Source organism: Ambystoma mexicanum, chromosome 2q (assembly GCF_040938575.1).
Source record: "Ambystoma mexicanum isolate Mex_15411 chromosome 2q, UKY_AmexF1_1, whole genome shotgun sequence".
Taxonomy (NCBI): Eukaryota; Metazoa; Chordata; class Amphibia; order Caudata; family Ambystomatidae; genus Ambystoma; species Ambystoma mexicanum.
This window is the reverse complement of record NC_090924.1, coordinates 336,860,646-336,880,978: the sequence shown is the minus strand read 5'-3', so window position 1 is coordinate 336,880,978 and position 20,333 is coordinate 336,860,646. Positions and strand designations below refer to the sequence as shown.

General features: G+C 46.3%; 1 protein-coding gene across 6 annotated transcripts in view; it reads left to right on the top strand.

The window, feature by feature from the left end:
• CASKIN1 (CASK interacting protein 1) overlaps positions 1 to 20,333 on the top strand; it is a 1,401,469-nt gene that overhangs the window by 1,064,852 nt on the left and 316,284 nt on the right. For 4 of the 6 annotated variants that reach the window (XM_069647339.1, XM_069647342.1, XM_069647337.1 and 1 more), the window contains one exon: positions 4,801 to 4,891. The exons of the other annotated variants lie outside the window; for them this stretch is intronic. In XM_069647339.1, the coding sequence (XP_069503440.1) occupies positions 4,801 to 4,891 (91 nt within the window). The remainder of the gene's footprint in view (positions 1 to 4,800; positions 4,892 to 20,333) is intronic. 6 annotated transcript variants of the gene reach the window in all.

The window sequence follows — 20,333 nt, the reverse complement described above, 5'->3', positions numbered from 1 at the left end:
TAAAGGCTAAGATAAGGCACTCCCACGTATAAAATTCAGCAACTACAGTTCCCCCCACTTTGTCGTACGTGAAGTAAAGTAGAGCCAAAAAGACCTGTGTCCTCTAGTCCAGGAATCCTCAGGATTTCTTAAATACAATTTCCGAAAAGGACACTGCTGATAAGACCAGAGAGAAACATTCCCGACTCAATCAAAGATTCCACCATTCCGCCAGTGTTAAAGTACTTACTCTACTCAGGTGGCTTGCGAAGAACCTAGTTCTTAATTCCGTGAGAGAAGCACAGAATAACAGTAAATGGCTAATATTTTCCAATGATCAGTTATATTACAAAAGCTATACTGTACATCTCTCTGTCTTTTAACAGACCACACAGCCAAAACCTCTTTGGTAGGGAATAGATTAAACCATAGCCACATAAATTGGGCTCTAAAGAGGCTATTTTAAAATTTGATCAGGTACCTTGGAAAGGTACCGCCAGCACTTGCTTCATGTTTTAAATTATAAAAGAGTTTAAACCGGTTTGCCGCTTCCAAGGTCTCAATCCAATCTGCTCTCCACAGATTATTTTTAACTTCATTGGGTTTAATCTCAAGTCTTCCTCAGTGGCGGAAGCTTTCTCCAGTAACTCCCCACAGAAAAGTCTCAATTTCGTAAGAGTTTTATCCCTGCTCAGTAATCCCAGAATGCCCTTGCCTACCTTTGTACATCTTCAGGCCTCGAATTGGGTGGGCTTGAGGGTATGACTCCTGAGCTCTAACACAGCAGGCTCAAGACATGTCATCTCTGGTGGCTGTTATAAGAGTATTGAGCCATTCCCTCCAGTGCACGCATCCGATCAGTATCTGGATGGCTGCTGCCTATCCCCTGGCCCGTGCAACGCTTCCACTCCGCGCAGCCACACATACCACTAAATCCACTCCCTTCCAGGAAACCTCACATATTCCTCTTTTAGGGATTGGATAATGCTTTCCCTTTGTTTTGTTTTTTTCAAGGGGATATTGAAACTATTTTTCGCCTGCAGCCCAGCCTTTCTTGGCTTCCTACCTTGCCCACCTACCTTCTTGGAACTGCCATAGAGGTTTTAAAGTCTTTAAAAGACATTTTGAATCCAAAAGGCCAGTGACTGTAAATGTTTACTATTCTCACTTGTATGTTTCTTTGCTTAATTTCCAGACAAAATATGTTCATATGAGACAGTGGTATGGGTCACCGCCTTTCACCTGAAATTTGGATCAGGATTAGCAAATGGAGGTCCTTTCAGCCTAACATGTAGCTCCTTCTGAGCCTTTCAGTCTCTCAATGGTTTCAGATGGAAGGTGGGACTGTCCACCTGGTCTATTTTGACGAGGCCTAAGCTCTGTCCTGGGATATCTTCTTGCTTTCTATTGGTTTGTGTGGATGAAAGTTCGGACATGGGAAGTCCCTCTGGTGCCACACTCGATTGACAAAGTTCTATCAGAGGCTTTGCTTTGAAGCCAAGGCTGCGTAACGTCTATTTCTGTGCGTGTTTTGTGGTATGGGCCAGGTTTGGATTTCCCATTATCTCAGCACTGGTTGGAAAATGTGCCTGTGTTTCATTCGCCCTTCCATATTGTATGTGAGAAATGCTGCTTGGCGTTGATGCACGGCACTGTAATATGCTGGGAGTGTGCAAAGTGAGTGTGTGTTCTTAAGAGTGTGTCGGTTGCATCTGAGCTTCTGCGGAGTGCATGTGGAGGTGCGTGCTTGCATTGATGTCTCATACCTGCCTGTAACCTGCAGCTGAAGTTACCTGGCAGACTCATTATAAAGTGCATTCTTCTCTGGAACCCGGTCCCGAGCCTTCTTGACCACCTTTTCCCTTTTTACACTTTATAATTCAGTTAATTTAGCTGAGGGCCGCCATTTTATGTCGGTTTCCGCACTGAGACAGCATGTACGACTGACAGCGTTGTCAGTGCGTGCATGCAGCAGGATTTGAGTACATTTAACTTACTTTGTGTGCAGTGTGAGTGCATATACTTGTTGGAAAAGTGTGTTTTGTGTGTACTTCTCTACTTTAGATGTGCACATCTCTGCAAACGTAAATGTTGCATCTGCTTTGGAAGGCATCTGTTTGCACATTTTGCATTTAAGTGTTTTCAGTGAGGCAAGCCTTGCCCTTCCTTTGGGATGTATTCGCACAGGGCATTAGTTGTGCACATCACTCAAAATACTACACGGAGTATTGGGTGTTCACAACACCTGAGATACTCGCACAGGGACTTGGGTGTCCACAGTACCCAACATACACGCACAGACCACTGGGTGTACACAGTTACCAAGACACTCACACGGGGACGTGGGTGGCTACAGTCCCCGAGATACTCACACGCAGCTTTGGGTGTGCACACTCCCAGAGACACTCACACAGAGTCTTGTGCGCGCGTCCTACACGAGACTCCGAGTTTGAAAGGTAGCTTCACTGCTTCAGAAGAGCCTATTTGAGCTGTTGGTATGAGCTTGAGGAATGAGCAGCCATAGGTCCGTATGGAGTCAGAGTGCTATGCCTGGGGGGAGGACAGGAGGGGTTTGGTGGTGTTTGATCGTCTGAAAATTGATCGCAGCAAACAGACCGAAAAAAACTGCCTACATGCAATCAATTGTCAGAGGATCAAAGCGCAAATCAAATGCGCGCACACCAATCCACATCCCCCACACCACTGCCCTACTTAACTGTCTGAACGCTGCCCTGTCCCCTTCACCCCTGCAGCGTCAGATCTGTCCCTCTAACGTGGGTCGAATACGATGCAGCAGGGTCCTTTTTCTTTTTTTTTTCTGTCCCAGGCCTCCCATATTGAGGAAGTGGGGAATGCCCCCCGCAACCCACAAAGACTAATTCATACCGATCAAAGGGAGCGGAGGACACGCCCGCAACACCCGTTCTACATGATCGGTATGTATTAGTCTAATTGTTTGTTGTAAATTGGTCGAATGGTACAGGCAAAATTTGGTAAAATTAATCATTCGACCAATTAAAAACAAACAATTATGGGTGTGGGGTGGCGGTGCATCCTGCTTCACTAGCTATGAAGCCCCACTCATGCAGACGGCCAACCGATCAGTGTTTGCTATAAGTGTTTGCTATTTGTGAAAGCTGAAGAGGCACTCATCCACACACAAAAAGAGAAACCCCTACTGTTGATATCTGATTGCTTTTAATAGCAGTGATCTATTGCACCTCCCTTCTACCCACTGAAGTGTTCACTCAATCAATCACCCATTCCCATAGCCGTCGCATATACAGTACAAATTAATGTGCTCTACTCCATATAAAAACACGGGTGTCCTTCAACGCCCCACACATACCTATTACATTGTTTCTCCTCTCATTACACACACATGAGAGTTCCCCTCTGCTTGTTATGAATTCCAATAAACGAAAGGTGTTCCTCTACGCCTTACACTTACAAATGAGGCCTTTGCTCTACTCCTCACACATACTAATGAAGGGCAGTCTCTACTCCTTATGCATACCAATGAAACCTTCCCTTTACCCAGGTTAAGGCTGATTGACAATTCTCTCCACTACTTAAGCATATTAAATGCAATGTTCCTCTACTGCCTACACATATTATTCAAACCACTCTTGTGCCTTCTTATGCATAACAATTACAGTTTTCTCTAATTGCATCAAATACTAATTAAAGCTGAGCACTACACTTTCAAAATATTAATTGAAGTGTTTCTGAATATCTTGTATGTATGAATTCAATATCTTCATACTAATACCAAGTACATCGTCAATGTACTCCTTGCAGATATTAATGAAATCGTTCTTCGACAACTGCACGTACAAGTTACAGCTTCCTCTACTCTTTACAAATACCACGTACAATGGCACCCTTTCCCTTACACAAACTAAATAAGCATGTCCTAACATTCTCACACAGAATCCATCCATCCATTTGTTGCACCCACTAGTTAAACAATCTGTTGTTCTAACCTCTTGAATACGCTAATTAAAACATCCTTATGCTCATGGAACATACTAGAGAACCTGGTCCTCTTACTTGACAACCAGAATATGAAAGGTGTACTCTCTAATTAAACATCCTACCTACACAGCGCATTTACTAACTATACCCCCTGTTTAATCCTTTCATATACATTATGAAATTGACCTCTACAGCTGGAACGAATTAAACACTCGTCTATGCTCCTAGCTACTCCTTTCCTTTCCAAAGGTAATTGAAAGGACGCTTATTCACACACTCTCCACATCACATACTCTGTACACTACTCCCACAAATGCACGCACTGGCACCTCTTAAGCTTCCCCAAATGGCCAATGTTCTCCACTACACATTTGTCATGCCTCCCTAACACATCTGGACTGGTTAACGGAAGAAACATGAGGTGTCATTGCACGCTTGCAGGGTTGGTATATGTATTGTGCAGGTTGCGCAACTATGTATTCAGAGGTTGACGCAGAGCTGCTGGCACTGTAGCAGGCAGGAAGATCTGCAAGGAGGTGGGCTGCTCAGAAGAATGTCTCTAGCTGACTATCAAAAGACATGCACGGGGGCGGTGGGCTGAGGGTAGCTGTGGGGGGATTCTCCCTTCCTAGGTTCCTTCTGCACCTGCTTCCCTCTCAACACTTATCCCTTTTTCTCCCCTCCCCGCCATCATGCCCCTCGCCCCATCCATGTAAACTTTGAAGTTCCATTGGGCAAGTCCATGGCAGACATCTGTTGACCTTTTCATTCCTTACTTTTAGTTTGTTTTTTCATTTCGTTTTCATTTTGCCTCCCTTCCCCTTGCCCTTGTCTTTTTTTCAGCTGCTGGCGACACTCCTTGCTCAGAGAGCTCCCGCTCCGGAATCTACCCCGGGAAACGGAAGTGGCCTCACTCCAGAAGGCCCGGCTGCAGGTGCGTGCTTGAAACTTTCACAGCACGGACTGGCTCTGCTCCTGCCTCTAATGCTGTTCCAAATGGGGTAGGGGGGCTGCTGCCCTCCAGGGAACCTCCTTTCTCTCTGCCCTTGATGTTTCATCCTTTGCTTGGTGTCACACTTTTGGTGGCGTGGCCCTTTCAAAGCTTCTCCCTGGCAGTGCTAGCTGCCTGGAGTGGTGTGGCAGGTCGGCAGGTGATTGGCTGAGGAGGCATTTAATATTTTCTCATTGATGTACTTTCTCAGAACCCTATTGGTTCCAGCTCTGGTCTAGAAGTCTGAAAGAGGGGCGAGCCAAAAGGTGAACACGTGGATCTAATGAAGATCTGCTATTGGCGTGATGGAAATTAAAACTGGAGATAAGGGGGGAGTGCAAAGTGTGGTGTTTGTGTGATAGGAAAGTGATAAAAATGTATGTGCGCGCGCGCATGATGGCAATAAAGAGGCATTTGATTGTAGGTGATGAAACCCCTGATAGGTGTCTTTCGAAAAATGTAAGGGGCAAGCAAAGAGGCGGAAAAAGAAAGGTCCGGTTTATTTGTTTGATGGAGAGGAGGGGGAAGAAATGCTCCATGTTTGTGCCGACATTACTTTAACACGGCTGTAATGGCCAGAGTGCAATGGAAAATAAAAGTGGCCAGAGAATAGAGTGGGGACCCAAGCCGGCGTCTGCATAGAGTGGAAGGGCAGAGCAGAGCGCTCAGGTGCTCAGAGAATTATAACTGTCCTATTTGATGATGCCACAGGAAGTGTTGCCCCATGAACTGTGACACCAACATGTCACAGGAAGTAACATCTGGAAAAGGGATACATTATGCTTAACATTACCATAAAATGTATGAAAGACACAGACCACATCAAAAAGACACCCGATTTCTAAATAGAGGCACATGGAGAATATATGAATATGCACAGATTAATGACCTCATTGCAGGTTTGGCGGCATTAACTGTGCTAACACCCTTAAACTGAATTACGTGGTAATGATAACTGAAAGCACAATTTAGGGTTACTGTTAAGCCCCATTATGGAGTCCAATTGGGCTGCAAGTTGAAGAGGGTGAATTACGGCATGCATAAATTCCACCTGGTCCATTACCACATTACCACCACTTTTCTTGGGGGTATAGCCTGCATGCCAAAGCGGGCTTTGTAATTGTATGAGTCACTAGACCCATGATCAAGCAGAGCAGTAAAAGAGGAAGTATCATGAAATAGAACCTGGTTTACTCGTACCGCAGAACTCATTGTGACGCCGTAAATGTCTAGCATCTGAACGACACAAAAACACCCATTAACAAACACATGCAACAATGCCTCCCAAAATCAGAATAACCAACATATTTCCCTGCCATCTGTATTAGAAAAACTGGCTACCATTATCAGTCTAAGCAATAACGACCCCCACCATCCTTCTCAGCGAATCGTACGTTTAAGCAAATAATGCCGCATTGATCACTAAACATTCTCATGCTCGCATCAGCAGTGCAAACAATAATGGCCCTTATAGTAACATAATCACCTTTTTATTTGTGTTTAGGGCCAGATTCCTTCCTACTCCAAGCACTTTAATCATATGCGTATCTCGACCTTGAAAGGATGAAGGGGCTGAGCCAGTCCTTTGCGGGATTTACTGCAGGAAGAACCCCTATATCCGGGGAGCGCAAGTAACTCACTGAGTTATCTTGCAGTTTCTAATCCTTCTAAGAATTAACGGCCTCCTCATCAGTGTAAGCCGTAATACGTCATCAACCAATGACGTCCCACAGGGGTCTCAGCCTCACCGCCTCCATGGGTCTCCGCCCAATTAGTTGGTTATTACAGCACCTAGGGATCCAGGCGGGAACGCCAAACTGTGCTGCCCAATCTGGCTAGCCAGGTTGGAACAGTCTAGCTAAGCTGTTGGCTCTTCCGGACTGTGCTAGATCCCCGGTCTGAGCCTGAGGACCTGAGTGGGGGTTTGCAAACACTGCTGCTGCTGAACCTGGCTCTATTCCTCACCATTCACTAGACCTCAAACAATGTTTATCACCGACCCCAGCGCCCTAGTCAGTGCTGGCACCTGGACTTCCCAAACAGGGCCAGGACATTTTTCTCATGCCCGTTCCTAGAAGGCAGGGGCAGCTGGTGTGCAAGGGCAGTGGAAGAGGTCTCCCCCGTGTGAAGATTGGGTCTAACCCACACCTGAAGAGCCTGCAGGAGGGTCCCTAAGTGGTAAGAGGGCTTCCTGCTGAACCTTCATCCGTAAGCACCCGCTCTGCTGACAGCGGGACTCTGAGGAGAGAGGCTTCTGAAGTTGATATTCTGAGCGGGTGGAATTGAGGTTCGGCTGGGCAACAGATGTGTGTATCCCACCTATGATGATCGAGACTCGATGTCTATGAGACACATAAGACAGGAAACGAGGGTAACAAATACCTGATGCTTCCTTAAAAGGAAAAAGATAGAAGGAAAGCGTGGAAGAAAGAAATGCGTGTTGTCTGCGTGAAGCCAAACGGCCTTGTTTGGGAAACATATGAGCGAAAGCGAGGCCCGATGGTTTTGCAATGGTGTGAACGAGAGAAAGAGACAGTTGAGATGTTCACATGGGGCGAGGCGGCACAGTGGTTATTTTCTCTCTGAAACATACCAAAATATACAATTCATCCGGCCATTCTAGAGATTACAGCCAAAGTTTTGCCAAAATCAAATTTCTGAACACATTTCACAACAGCTAGACCAGAGCTGTGCATGGTGTGAGAAACGTATGCGTAGCAGTGGCACAGATGATTCTATGGACTTGTTCCATGAATACTGCTCCTGTATGACCTACTGATTCCTGCTTCTCCTAGCTGACTCTCGACCACACACAGCTTTTAAGTCTTTTTTTGCTCTCTAGTTCTTGACATGGTTCCTACTTCCTGTTTCTCCCTCCTGTTTCTCAGCACTGGCCTTCTGCCTGGTCTTGTTCTTGGCTCTTATTCCTGCTCTTTAGCTTTTAGAGTTGCAGTGATCATGCAAGTCCGCCTCATGTTTCCTTCTGTCAGGCTGAGCGTGTTTGCTTCCTGTTCCTCCTCCCTATTTGCCTGCTTCTTCTGTTACTCTTATTTCTCGTTCTCCTGGCTTTTCCTGAGTCCCTTTGCTCCCTCAACTGGCCGCAATCCTCATTCTCCTGCCTACTCTTTGCACATTTTCTGGTCTGAGCCATTGTTCTCCCTCCTGTTTCCTTGCTCTCTTCTCCTCCTGTTCATCTTATTCTTGATTTTACTCTCGATTCCCCAGCCTGTTTCTTGGTTCCCTACTCTCCTAATTTTTATTCTGCTTTTCCCGCCTGTTCAATGCCGCGTTCGCTCTTTCTGCTAGTAGTAGTATTAGTAGTAGTGACCCTACTTTGCTTGCCTCTTCCACCTAACGTGTGTTGATCGTGTTTCTCGTAGTCCTAGTTCTTCTAACTGCATCCTGCTTTAATGCTTGCATCTTTTGGACGTATAACTAGGCATTTTACCAGCTACTTGTCTCCTGTCCTGTCCTGATTTCTTTTTCGTGAGATTATGTTCAGGGATTGCTTGAATTAAAAGTAATCAATGATCTTGGCAATGTTTTTTCCTAACATATTCAGGACTTCTCAATTTCTTAATAATTTTAACATGTCAGGTAAGTATACAGGTCTGTTTGGTAAAATGTTCCAATCGATTGTCTGTTTCAATTCTTTGCCATTAAACAATCTGACCTGTTTCTCTCTGCCAAGAATCTTAATGTATGAGAATGCTGCAAGTAGCCTTCTTGGGGCCTGTGGGATCTCATGCATGCTGAAGAACCTGGCTAAAACCTCCAGAGAATGGACCACGGGTACTCTTCATCGGTGTAACTACAAGTAACAGCATAGTCAGAGGTGGGCGATCAAGGAGAAGTTGTCCATGTTTTAGCAGCCAATCAAAGAAGTAGCAAAGTGATATGTGATAAGGGGGGGTCAAAGGGGAAATCAAAGGGATGGAGGAGGCACGTGAGAACTAAGCCAGATGGACGTCACTGCCAATTAAGGTAGCAGTCCAAGTCAACAGCATGCGGTGTGCCTATGAGAGGGAGGAGTCAATTCCCAATGGGGATTTGGGGATTTTTAAATGGCCTCTTTGTGCACCATTGATGAGCGATGACCAAACTTAACAAAGAGAGGAGGGAGATTAGCACCACAGTGGGATAATTTGCTTGTGATATTTTCATTTATTTTATTTTATGGAAGACATCTTATCAAATATTAGGTGTAATGCCTGTTTCCAAAAAGTTTGAGCAGGTCTCCTGCTTGCACCTAATAGATTTCCTATTTGAACTCAAATGCTGAGCTAGCCATGAATAGCAACCGTACAGTATTATCGTTCAGTTTCCTACATCAAGAGTTTGGTTTCAGAGAATGTGGCTCTTTCGTGTCTTGGCTCGCTGTTATCCATTCGTGGCAAAATTGGGTTATGGTATTTGGAAACCCTTGCATATTCATTTACAAATTATTTTTTGCTAGAAAAGCAAACATTTCTGCCTTGGGTCTGTGACATCATAGTGCAAATGTTTAACAATGCCACAGAACCTGTTGAAATACTTTACAGGATCCTTTAATACAATAAAGCCATGTTATGCTTTGTTATGTTAAAAGAATGCCTTGAGCGTAGTATTACCAGCGCTCGGTCTCATGTTAAATCAGTCAAGATCTTGCGTGTTGCAGATTTATTTCCTTGCTTGTTCATCTGGATACCCTTTCACTGTGGACTTTGAAAGCAGGGGAGCCAACGTATAATCTCCCGGGAGGTGCCAAGATTTTAGGGATGTGACACCACCGGAAGTGACATCACGTTTTTCACTCAGTCACCTGCAAACAAAGGAGGGACATTGGCTAGCATGTACTGGACATACAGAAAAACCAAGAAAAAGGAAGTGCAGGCCTTCCAGTTATGTTTCAGGAAGCCATCACTGTGCAAATGTGCCTATAAGAAACACTAGGGATCATTATGTGTTTGCCTGTAGCCAACCAGTCATTCCAGCTTGATACCGGCAAACTGACCTACTGTTATCAGTGCCTGATATCTTGGTATTATCGGATATTCCAGGTGCCGGCAGCGGTGGTCAATCCCCATTCCATGGAGTCCCATAGGATTCCATGGAGGGGATTGCCGTTATTACAGGCACTGGTAATGGAATAGAAACCCCTCTCTCTTTCAATTCCTATGAGCCGAAACACGTGTCATTACAAAGGGCTCTCCTTCGGGAGATCTGTAATTGTCCCTCTTTACTCTACGAGGATGAGATAAAATCACAATTGAAACCATTCAATTTTGTGTGGCGCAGGTTATGTGTGAAAACATTACAATCTCATTCAAACTCGGAGGTGGGGTTGTGGTTCCTCCGATCTTTTCTTTATTTTCACACACTTGCGACACTGGCACATTGATGATTTAAGAGGTCGCAAGGCCGAAGAAGTTGACTCCCACAAATAACCCCCTGTAAATACTATTTCTGCAGATGCTGACTGCAATGGTTGAGATTTATCTGCCTTCTGTTGTCTGAAAACCTGTTTAGAAGTCAACGTGCGTTTTGCAAGAGAGCCTTAACCACTATGTTCTGATTCATTGTGAAAAGGGCATTTATATTGACATTCATGAATTTTCCATGTATTTATATTAAGATACATGTATGTTTTTATATTTGGTAGATTTGATACTTTATCTTCCAATGTGCTTGCAAGCTAATATTGTATCAGTTCTGAACAAAAAGTATACCGTGCTCAGTTCCCGCACCCCCAGTCATCAATATGGTGTTCGTAACATTAATTCCTCATAACAGAAGGGACCCTTCATCACCACCCTGACAGCTCCACCCTCTCGGATTTACTCTAGGGATGGGTCTTCTACTTGGTCCTTCCTTGTTCTCCCATCCACTCCTCTGGCATTACCATCCCTGTCCCCTCCCCTTCTTACAGGCATACCCCAACCATGAAATATCAAAGACCTCTCCAACCCAATCCCTTTCTAACCTTGTATGGTTGGGTCCCTACTTGTCAATAAGTGGTCATTCATTGAGACACGTTCACCTTTGTAACGTGTCTATTAGTCCAAACTGGTGACCATGTACTGATGAGCATTTCTTGGAATGAGCAGTAAGGATAGAGCAAAGGTTCTGGGTACTGAGCCGGTATACTTCTATTTTAGTCTTTCAAAATACCCCTATGAGAAAGGGAAAGGGGACAAACAGCACCAATGAGGGTTCCTGTATGCTTTACATGCAAATCAAAGAGCATTTGGGAACATAAGAAAGACCACAGATCTTTATATTTGGCACATATATTTGTAATAGAAGCACAGTATGCTTGAATCACTCAGTACATAATGCACACTGGACTTTGTGCTCACTTAATTTTTCATAATACTTACCTTAACATTCAAATGTTTGTAACCATGAAATATATATGCTCATTCAGAATGCCTATGGTTCTGAATGTCAGTGTAAAATGGATGTGACATCTGTCACATCATAAGGGGTTTGGGGTCTGACTAGCTTATTATTTCTAGAGAATTGTAGAGGAAGATGGGATGGATCTCAGTGTGAGCATGCCCAGTTCCTAACGCAGATACCTTCTTAGAGAATTATACATATAGGATACACCACATCTCGATAAAAATAACTAAAGTGTTTGGAGCCGTTAAGCAATTTGGGTTTTAAAAGTCTCTAGGAGCATTAGTTAGACTCTCATGGATTACATGATGATACAAACATGTCCACTCATGGATTGCAGATGCGTCGTGATAGTCTCCTGGGCCTCAGAGCTACAGCTCCACCAGCAACAGGGGCTCCTGAAGTCAAGGGGTTGACAGAGCCTCAAATAAGTTTTGGTCAGTACTGGGACGTTTTGTTGTAGTTCGTTTCCAGTACGGTGCACCTTCCGCCCTGGGAAAATACCTGGTAGGGATGAACAAAAATGTGGAGTCACTTAGCAGAATGCAGGTAGCATGGCAGTGGAATCAAATGTCACATTTTTTGCAATACAGGGGAGATGAGGACATAGTCGAAATATCCTTTCTGGCCATACACCAAGTCAGTTTTGTAATTCCATGCTGCAACCTCTGTCTGTTACTAGGTGTCACGGGTCATGTATCATCGTTTCTTCACCATCAGGCTTAGAATAGTGACCCGGCAAAGCAAAGCTTCAAGATGGCACATAGTTGAAGGCTCATGACGTTGCTGCTCGCACCAAGTCAGGGAAAGCAATAACTGTGCTTTAGTCTCCTTTGAGTGAACAGAAGTCGTTTGTGGACCGATGCTCGGGAGAGTTATGCCTTCATACCAGTTCTTGGAAGAGTGTGGGCACCAGCAGAGCTTGCTCATGATTCCGCTTCAGGTACAGGTAGGCATCTTCTGTGCTTCGGATCGTATCACCAGGTTCAAACAAAGAAGGATGCGGTCCTTCAGGTTACATGAGAGGTTAGGACTTTGGGGGGGGGGGGGCACCTCACTTCCAAATCAAAGGATTGCACTCATTCACACTTTTAAGGGCAACCCAGTCACTGATGGTTGCCACATTCAACGATTGCCAACTACTTCCTGGTCTTTCAGTTAAGTGTGAATTACTTCTTGAATCCAGACCTAGCATTGCTTCCTTGTGTCAGGCGAGATGTGAAGGGACAAAACTAGCCTCTGACAGCAGCCACCAGGACCTCTAATCAAGGGTAAAATCAGAGCACAGGGTGACCTCTGGGGAGTTTTCCGCAGTGAGGGAAATCCTCAAAAATATGGAAACAACGCTTTCACAATGGTTGCCTGCTGGAGAAAGGATGTGCAGGCAGAGAACCCAGTATATGCAACAGCAGCTTCAGGACAGATAATTCAACATGTAAGAAAACCAGGAGAGAGGAGGGAAAAGACGGTAAACAGATATGGAGAAGGCAGGAATGAGCAGGACATGGACAGAAGCAGGACAGCAGACTTATGATGGAAAACAGTGCCGTGGCAGAAGAGGCAACCACATCCTTGTCACGTGACGAGCCAGCTCCTCAGAAGAAGAAATAGATCCACGAAAACTGCACTGCAGCAGCAACTACCTCTGGAACATGGGTGCACAGCATATGGCCAGCAGGCCAAGTACGGCCAGCCACAACGTTATTTCCAGCCCACCAGGCTTAAAGACTTTTCCGAATGGAGGGCGACGGCCCGCGAGACACAACCAGCCACATTAGGAAAGTCTTTACCCTTGACGGGAACAATACTGGCCCTCTATGTGTTCAGTGCATGCACTACATGGCTGTACGTCTTACGAGCCATGTAGTGCCTGTGCTGGACCAATAGTGGTGAGCGCTGCGGCTGGTGTGGCTAATAAGTACTAGTTTGTCCTGTGGTGCGGCACCCACCGATCTTCGGGAGCTTGTTTGGCCTCTGCCGCCCGCCTGCCTGATGACCTGCTGTCCGACCACCCACCCATCAGCCAGCCTATTGCCACACGGCCTGCCTGCCAGCTGTTGTCTGCCCAACCGTTAAGTAAATTCTTGTTTGGGGAGGATTGGCACGCCATTTGGAGGGGTGGGAAGGTTGGGGGTCCTGGTGAGGGGTGAGGGTTATGGCACATGCTATTTGGAGATGGGTGGGGGATTAAGGGACATGCCGTTTGATGGGGGTTTGGGTGGGGGTCAAGGGGCATGCCATTTGGTGTGGCGTGGTGGCTGGGGATAAGAGTAAATGCTTTTTGGTCGTGGGTGGGGATCAAGGGACATGCCTTTTGGTGGGGAGTGGTGGGTGGGTGTCAAGGGACATCCTGTTTGGTGGGGGGTGGAGGTCAAGCAACATGCCATTTGGTGAGGGCATTGGGGCTTAAGGGACAGGCTGTTTGGTGCGGGTCAAGGGACATGCAGTTTGGTGGGGGGTGCTAGCTGTGGGTCAAAGGACATGCTATTTGGTGGGGGTGGGGATTTAAGGAGCATGCCGTTTTGTGTGGGGTGCAGAGTGGGGGCTGAAGGGACATGCCGTTTTGTGTGGGATAGTCGGTGGGGGTCAAGGGACATGCTGTTTGATGGGGTGGTGATTGGAGGTCAATGGACATGCTGTTTGGTGGGGGAATGAGTAGGGTGGGCAGGGCCATGTTGTTTGGTGAGGTACAATAGAGGGACCAAGGCCATGCCGTTTGGGGTGGGGAGAGTAGGGGGGGCCAGCGCCATGCTGTTTGGTGGGTGGGGGAGCAGGCCAAAGCCATTTGGTGTGGGGGTGGGAGGGGATCAAGGGCCATGTCGTTTGGTGGGGGCTGGTGAGTGATGTTCAAGGAATATGCCATCTGGTGGGGCGTGGGAACCTAAGGAGCATGCTGTTGCTAAGGGGCTCAAGGGACATACTATTAGGTCGGGGTGGAGGGTGGGTGTCAAGGGACATGCCATTTGGTGGAGAAGGGAGTAGGGGGTCCAGGGCCATGCTGTTTGATGTGGGGAGAGGAAGGGGACCAGGTGCGTTAAATGTGTTAATTAAAATTCTGGGGTTAAAAAAGCCTCCTGCCATGCTCCCTCGGCCTGAGTACTGCAGAGTACTGCCCAGACACATTTACTTTTCGGCCCACTATAGGCAGCATGTAAGGTAGATTTGACCCGATGGCAAAATCAGTTGTGCACCCCTGCTATAGAGCATAAGAGACTAGAGGAACCTGTGAATAAAGGTGTATGTTACAACACCTGTTTTCAGTACGATGCCATTGATGCCACAGGAACATTCCGCTGATAAGACACTATTCACAAACTGGTCATATTTGGCAACTAGTGGGCAGCAGTAGTCATGGCTTTACATGGCAAAGTCCATAACCAGCTCTCTTCCGAATAAAGTGTCTGGCCATTGGAATCTGTTTTAGAATTAATTACACAGGGGTGCCTGGCAGAGGCCCCCTTGGGTGCAGTACACTTTACCCCACTTGAGTCTAACAAATGCTGCCGCCAATAGTGGAGTCTACACAGCCAGCTGTGCGACAGTCACAGTGTGAGGAGACGCACGCCGCAAAATGCTGTGGCTTGCAGCACTCTAATCCCAACAGACTCGGCATCCTTTAAGGGTACATTCAGTATTTGTGTCTGATGATGCCTCTGATGAGGACTCAAAAGCGAAAAAGTAGGTCAGTACAGAACACCCTGTGCCGTGTGCCAGGAGTCCAGGATGGAACTTTCAGTCTCACACATGTCCCAGCAATCCCTATGACTTGGGCCAATTTACAGTGGAGTAGCTTTGCTGAAAATGTTGGAGGTGGGGGCATGAGATCTAAATGACAGGGTCCCTGCCAAATGGTGTGCCACAAAAGTTGGGGTGGGGGGGACAAACACCCTTGTCCCCCCCTAAATGTACGCCCATGTAGAGACATCATTCATGTGCCTTTAAAGAAAGTGCTAAGGACATATATTTTCATCCTCAATTAGATAACAAATCATTGTAAGCCCAGCCCACTTATGTTCAAAGGTTTCTGGAATATGATCACAATAAGCCGGCTGGCCTGCACCTGGGACAAAGGTTGGTAAAAACCACATGCACCTCTCCGCAAACCTGACCAGCCGAACGGTCCCCGAATGTCACGCAATTACGCTGACCTTGAAGATGACCTCTGCATCCTTGAAGGAAGTGATTCTACATTTCGAATGGATTGTGTCCTCCCACGTATTCCTCATCTTAGATATATCCTTACCTTTAGGTTTCGCCTCAGCAAATTTTTTCTCTCTCCAGCAGAGGGCGCTCCACTCGAGGCCGTGGCGTCGATGTCCCTCGGCGGCATCCGTCGAGCACTGACGTCATCCACTGTATAAGACCCTCGAGCGCGCCCGTTGGCTTCAGTTCCGGTTTTCCGTTAGCTTTGCTTCGGATCGAGTTAAACGGCGCTTCAGTCTTTTCTGTGAAAAAAGCTATGTCGTCTTCTTCAAACCCTTCCACACCGAAGACAGGTTTTAAAAAATGCCTAAAATGTGGAAAGAAGATGTCCCTGACAGATCCACACAAAAATTGTCTTTGGTGCCTCGGTTCTGACCACCGTACTGAAGATTGTGGTTCGTGCCAGTCGATGACCCACAAAGCCTTAAAAGAGCGTAGAGGTAAACTGGCGATGGGGGATGGTTTATCGAAGTCTACTTTGCAAAAGAAAGACTCAGTCGAGTCTTCAAAAAAGTATCATAAAAAATATCGGTCGAGGAGTAGATCGAGAAAGTCTTCTTCTTCGTCATCTAAAATGACTAAGAAGAGACGGCATCGATCTCCCTCATCCTCTTCGACTTCTTCGGAGGAGGTTATAGCATGTCCATCAAAGCATGACTCTCTGAGTAAATGGGAAGCTTTTCGAGTTTCCATGCTAAAGAATTTTGAGAACACGCCCCAGACCCCCTCAAAAAAAGCTAAAGAAGACCATGCTCCTGTTCACAAGAAAAGTGACAGAGGAAGGTCCAAAACAAGAAACGCTGATAAAAAGATGTCGAGAGAGTCATCGAGAGACTCTTCTCGATCACCTCGTGAGACAGATCCTTCGGTGCATAAATCGAAGGCAGAGGGAAACAAAATGGCCTTGAAAGAACATACGCCATTGAAGTCGACATCGACGTCGTCGAAGACTTCGAAGGTCCTCGAGTCGACAACTCCCTCGAAGGAAGCTACGTCGAGTTCACACTCGAAAACCACGAAAACTCCTTCGACAGTTTCCATGGCTCCCTTGACGATTGCATCGAGGTCGTCGAAAGTTCCCTCGACGATGTCGAAGGATGTGATTAAAACTTCGGCGCCATCGACGTTTTCGTCAACGCCCAAGTCTTTAATAAGGGAAAAACCTGTATTGCCTGAAAAGGTTTTTCAACCTGAGAGTCGACATGATTTTTTCAGAACCATGTCATCCATCTATGAGGGAGATTCATCGGAAGAGGAAGAAGTCACCTATGCTGGTGTCAAATTTGGCACAAGATATGTTCCAGAGGAGTTAACCCTCAATCAAGAATTCAAGATCTGCAAGAATGTTTGCAAACAGCAAGTGGCCTGGACACTTCTCCAGAGTATGAATTTGCCAAACCAGACTCATCAGAACAGGTTGATATGAGTTATAGAAAACTCATGAGCAGGGTTACAGAATGTATAGGGTGGGGTAGGAGTTCACCAGTCTGTCAAGATGATGACATGATGGATATATTATCTGGAACATCCCAACAAGACCCCATTCTACCCTTTCATATTGCCTTACAGAGAAGGGTTAATTCTGCATGGGAACGTCCCGAAGCATTAGGGGCAGTAAATAGAAAGTTTGTTGCAAAATAAAGACCCTGCACATCTGATCCGGAAAACCTCAGCAAACACCCAACTCCGGAAAGTTTGGTAGTACAGGCAGCCACTTCCACAAAGAATGCAGCATACCCTACAATCCCTCCAGAAACGGACGATAAAAAAGTGATGCATGGTCTAGGAAAATCTTTACATCTGGCAGTATGGCTTTGAAGTCTACTAATGTAACTTGTACCTTGGCAAGGTTCACATATTCCCTGTGGGACTGCATGTCAGCGGCAGCTGAACACATCCCAGAAGGTGAAGAACGTCCATCTAGCTATTATAAGGGATGGTAAAGAGGCGTCGGGAAAATCCCTTCAATCAGGTTTGGACACAGCTGACAGTGTCAGCAGGTCCATTGCGACTAGCACAGTGCTACGTAGATTTGCTTGGCTAAGAAAGTCCGGGTTTGCTCCTGATGTGCAATCCAGGCTTCTTAATATGCCCTTTGATGGCTCGAGGTTGTTCGGTAGCAAGGCAGATGAAAATTTGGAAAAGCTACAGACCTCCAAAGCGGCAGCAAAATCTCTCAGTGCTGCTATAAGACAACCTCAGCAACGCCCCTGCACAGGCTCATCTTCCTGGAGGGGTCGTCCTTTTTGCTATTATTCCTCAATTGGAAAAGGAAGAGGGCAGGCCAATCAGAGAGGTCAAAGAAAATGTCCTTGGGGGCGAGGAAAAGGTGCTAGATCTGCCGCAGCAATGGCATCTGTACATTCAGCCGCTGCTGCAGCTGCCGCAAAACCACTCTGAGGTTTTGACCCACAAGACCCCGGTGGGAGGCAGGATCTCACAGCATCTAGAAGAATGGAGAGGCATTACTTCAGATGCTTGGGCACTGGAAACAGTATCCCAAGGTTACTGCCTTCCTTTTCTAAAGAAACCTCAGAATAACCCCCCGGAATACAACTCTGCCAAACATCCGGATCCGCTCCTGTTGCAGGAAGTTTTGACCCTGCTACAGAAAGGTGCAATAGAACATGTACTTGTAGCGGAGAGGAACAAGAGTTGGTATTCCCCATATTTCCTTATTCCAAAGAAAGACGGAGGACTGAGACCCATCTTGGACTTGAGAAACTTGAACAAGTTCCTAAGGAAGGACAAATTCAAGATGGTCACACTTTCTCAGATCTTTCAGGCTCTCCAACTCCAGGATTGGTTGGTATCATTGGACCTTCAGGATGCTTGCTTTCATGTGCCAATCCATCTCAAGCACAGAAAGTACCTGAGGTTTGCAATTGGCAATTCTCATTTTCAGTTTTGGGTTCTGCCATTCGGGTTAACCTCCGCCCCAAGAGTTTTCACCAAGTTGATGGCGGTGGTGACAGCGAGTCTCAGAAGAGGGGGGATTCATGTCTTCCCCTATCTGGACGATTGGATGATCAGAGCACGTTCTCCAGAACAAGCCCTGGATCATCTGTCCAAGACTTGTCACTTCCTTCACAAACTAGGGTTTTCTCTGAACTTAAAAAAGTCAAACATGATACCATCACAGAAACTCCAGTTTATAGGAGCAGTCCTGGATACTTGCTCGGCAAAGCCTCGCCTCCCGAAGAGAAAACTCACCACATTCTGCAGATGGTAACAAAATTCCAGAATGCCCAGTATCTTCCGGCCTTCGAATTTCTCAGGTTGCTCGGTCTGATGGCATCCTACATTTTTCTGGTGCCAGAAGCCAGATTGAGAATGAGATCTCTTCAATGGGCCCTCAGACCTTAATGGTCTCAATTCTCAGGGGAAATGTCAGATCTGCTGCAGGTCCCAGCCAAGGTAGCACAGGATCTACAATGGTGGGCTTGCAGACATCATATCCTCAGAGGAGAATCTTTTTGGCAGCAATGGCCGGAGATAACAGTAGTGACGGGCGCCTCACTCACGGGCTGGGGAGCCCATATCAACGATCTGACAATCAGCGGACGTTGGTCTCCATCGGAGTCCAAACTACACATCAATCTTTTGGAGTTGAGGGCAATCAGACTAGCGCTGAAGGCCTTCCTGCCCTCTGTACGGGAAAATAATGTTCTGATAATGACAGACAACACAGTGGCCATGTACTACCTCAACAAGAGAGGAGGAGTGGGGTCACTGCCGCTGTGCAGAGAGGCGATGCAACTCTGGTTCTGGACAATACAAGAAGGGATCTCTCTAACGGCAATTCATCTAGCCGGAGAGCAAAACACAACAGCAGATGCTCTGAGCAGGCAGAGCGCAGTCTCATGAGTGGGAGATAGCTCAGGAAGTCATTCAAGAGATCTTCGCCCTTTGGGGAACACCTCAAGTGGATCTGTTCACGACCGGAGCCATCCGGAAGTGCGAACTGTACTGCTCAAGGGAATTTCCCCCGAGAGGAGCTCTAGGAGACGCGTTTGTGGTGGAATGGGAGTTTCCACTTCTGTATGCGTTCCCTCCAATCCCTGTGATCCCTCAAGTAATCAGGAGGTTGAGAAAATTCAGGAAAACCATTATCCTAATTGCCCCGGATTGGGGCAGGAGAACGTGGTACCCGGGCCTTCTGGACATGTCCATCTGCCCTCCAATACGTCTTCCAAGAAGAGAGGATCTTCTCTTGCGACAGGAAGGTCATGTTCTCCATCCGGAGAACACACTCAACCTTCACGCATGGCTTCTGAAAGGCTGAGATACAAGGATTGGGATGTTCCGGATTACGTGATGGAGATTTTGCTTTTGGCCAGGAGGCCAGCAACCAAATCTCTGTATCGGTGTCGTTGGAATAAGATCAGTAACTGGTGCAGAGAAAAGAATGTGGACCCATTTCAATGTAATATCCCCACAATTTTATCTTTTCTGTTACATTTAGCCAATCTGGGGCTCCAGGTTGGGACGATAAAGGGATAGTTAGCAGTACTATCCATCTTTAAGCGCTCTTCTGAAGAAGAATCTTATTTCAAAATACCCTTGATAATTCTATTCTTTAAAGATTTAAATAATGTGTTTCCACCAATACCTTTCCAGGTTCCAGTGTGGGATCTGAATTTGGTTCTAAAATTTCTCATATGTATTCCATTTGAGCCTTTACATTCTTGTCCACTAAGGTTCCTTACTTTGAAAACAATACTTCTTGTACCATTGACATCAGCCCACAGGGTAAGTGAATTGCAGGCGCTTTCGAGCGGTCCTCCTCACACCATCTTTT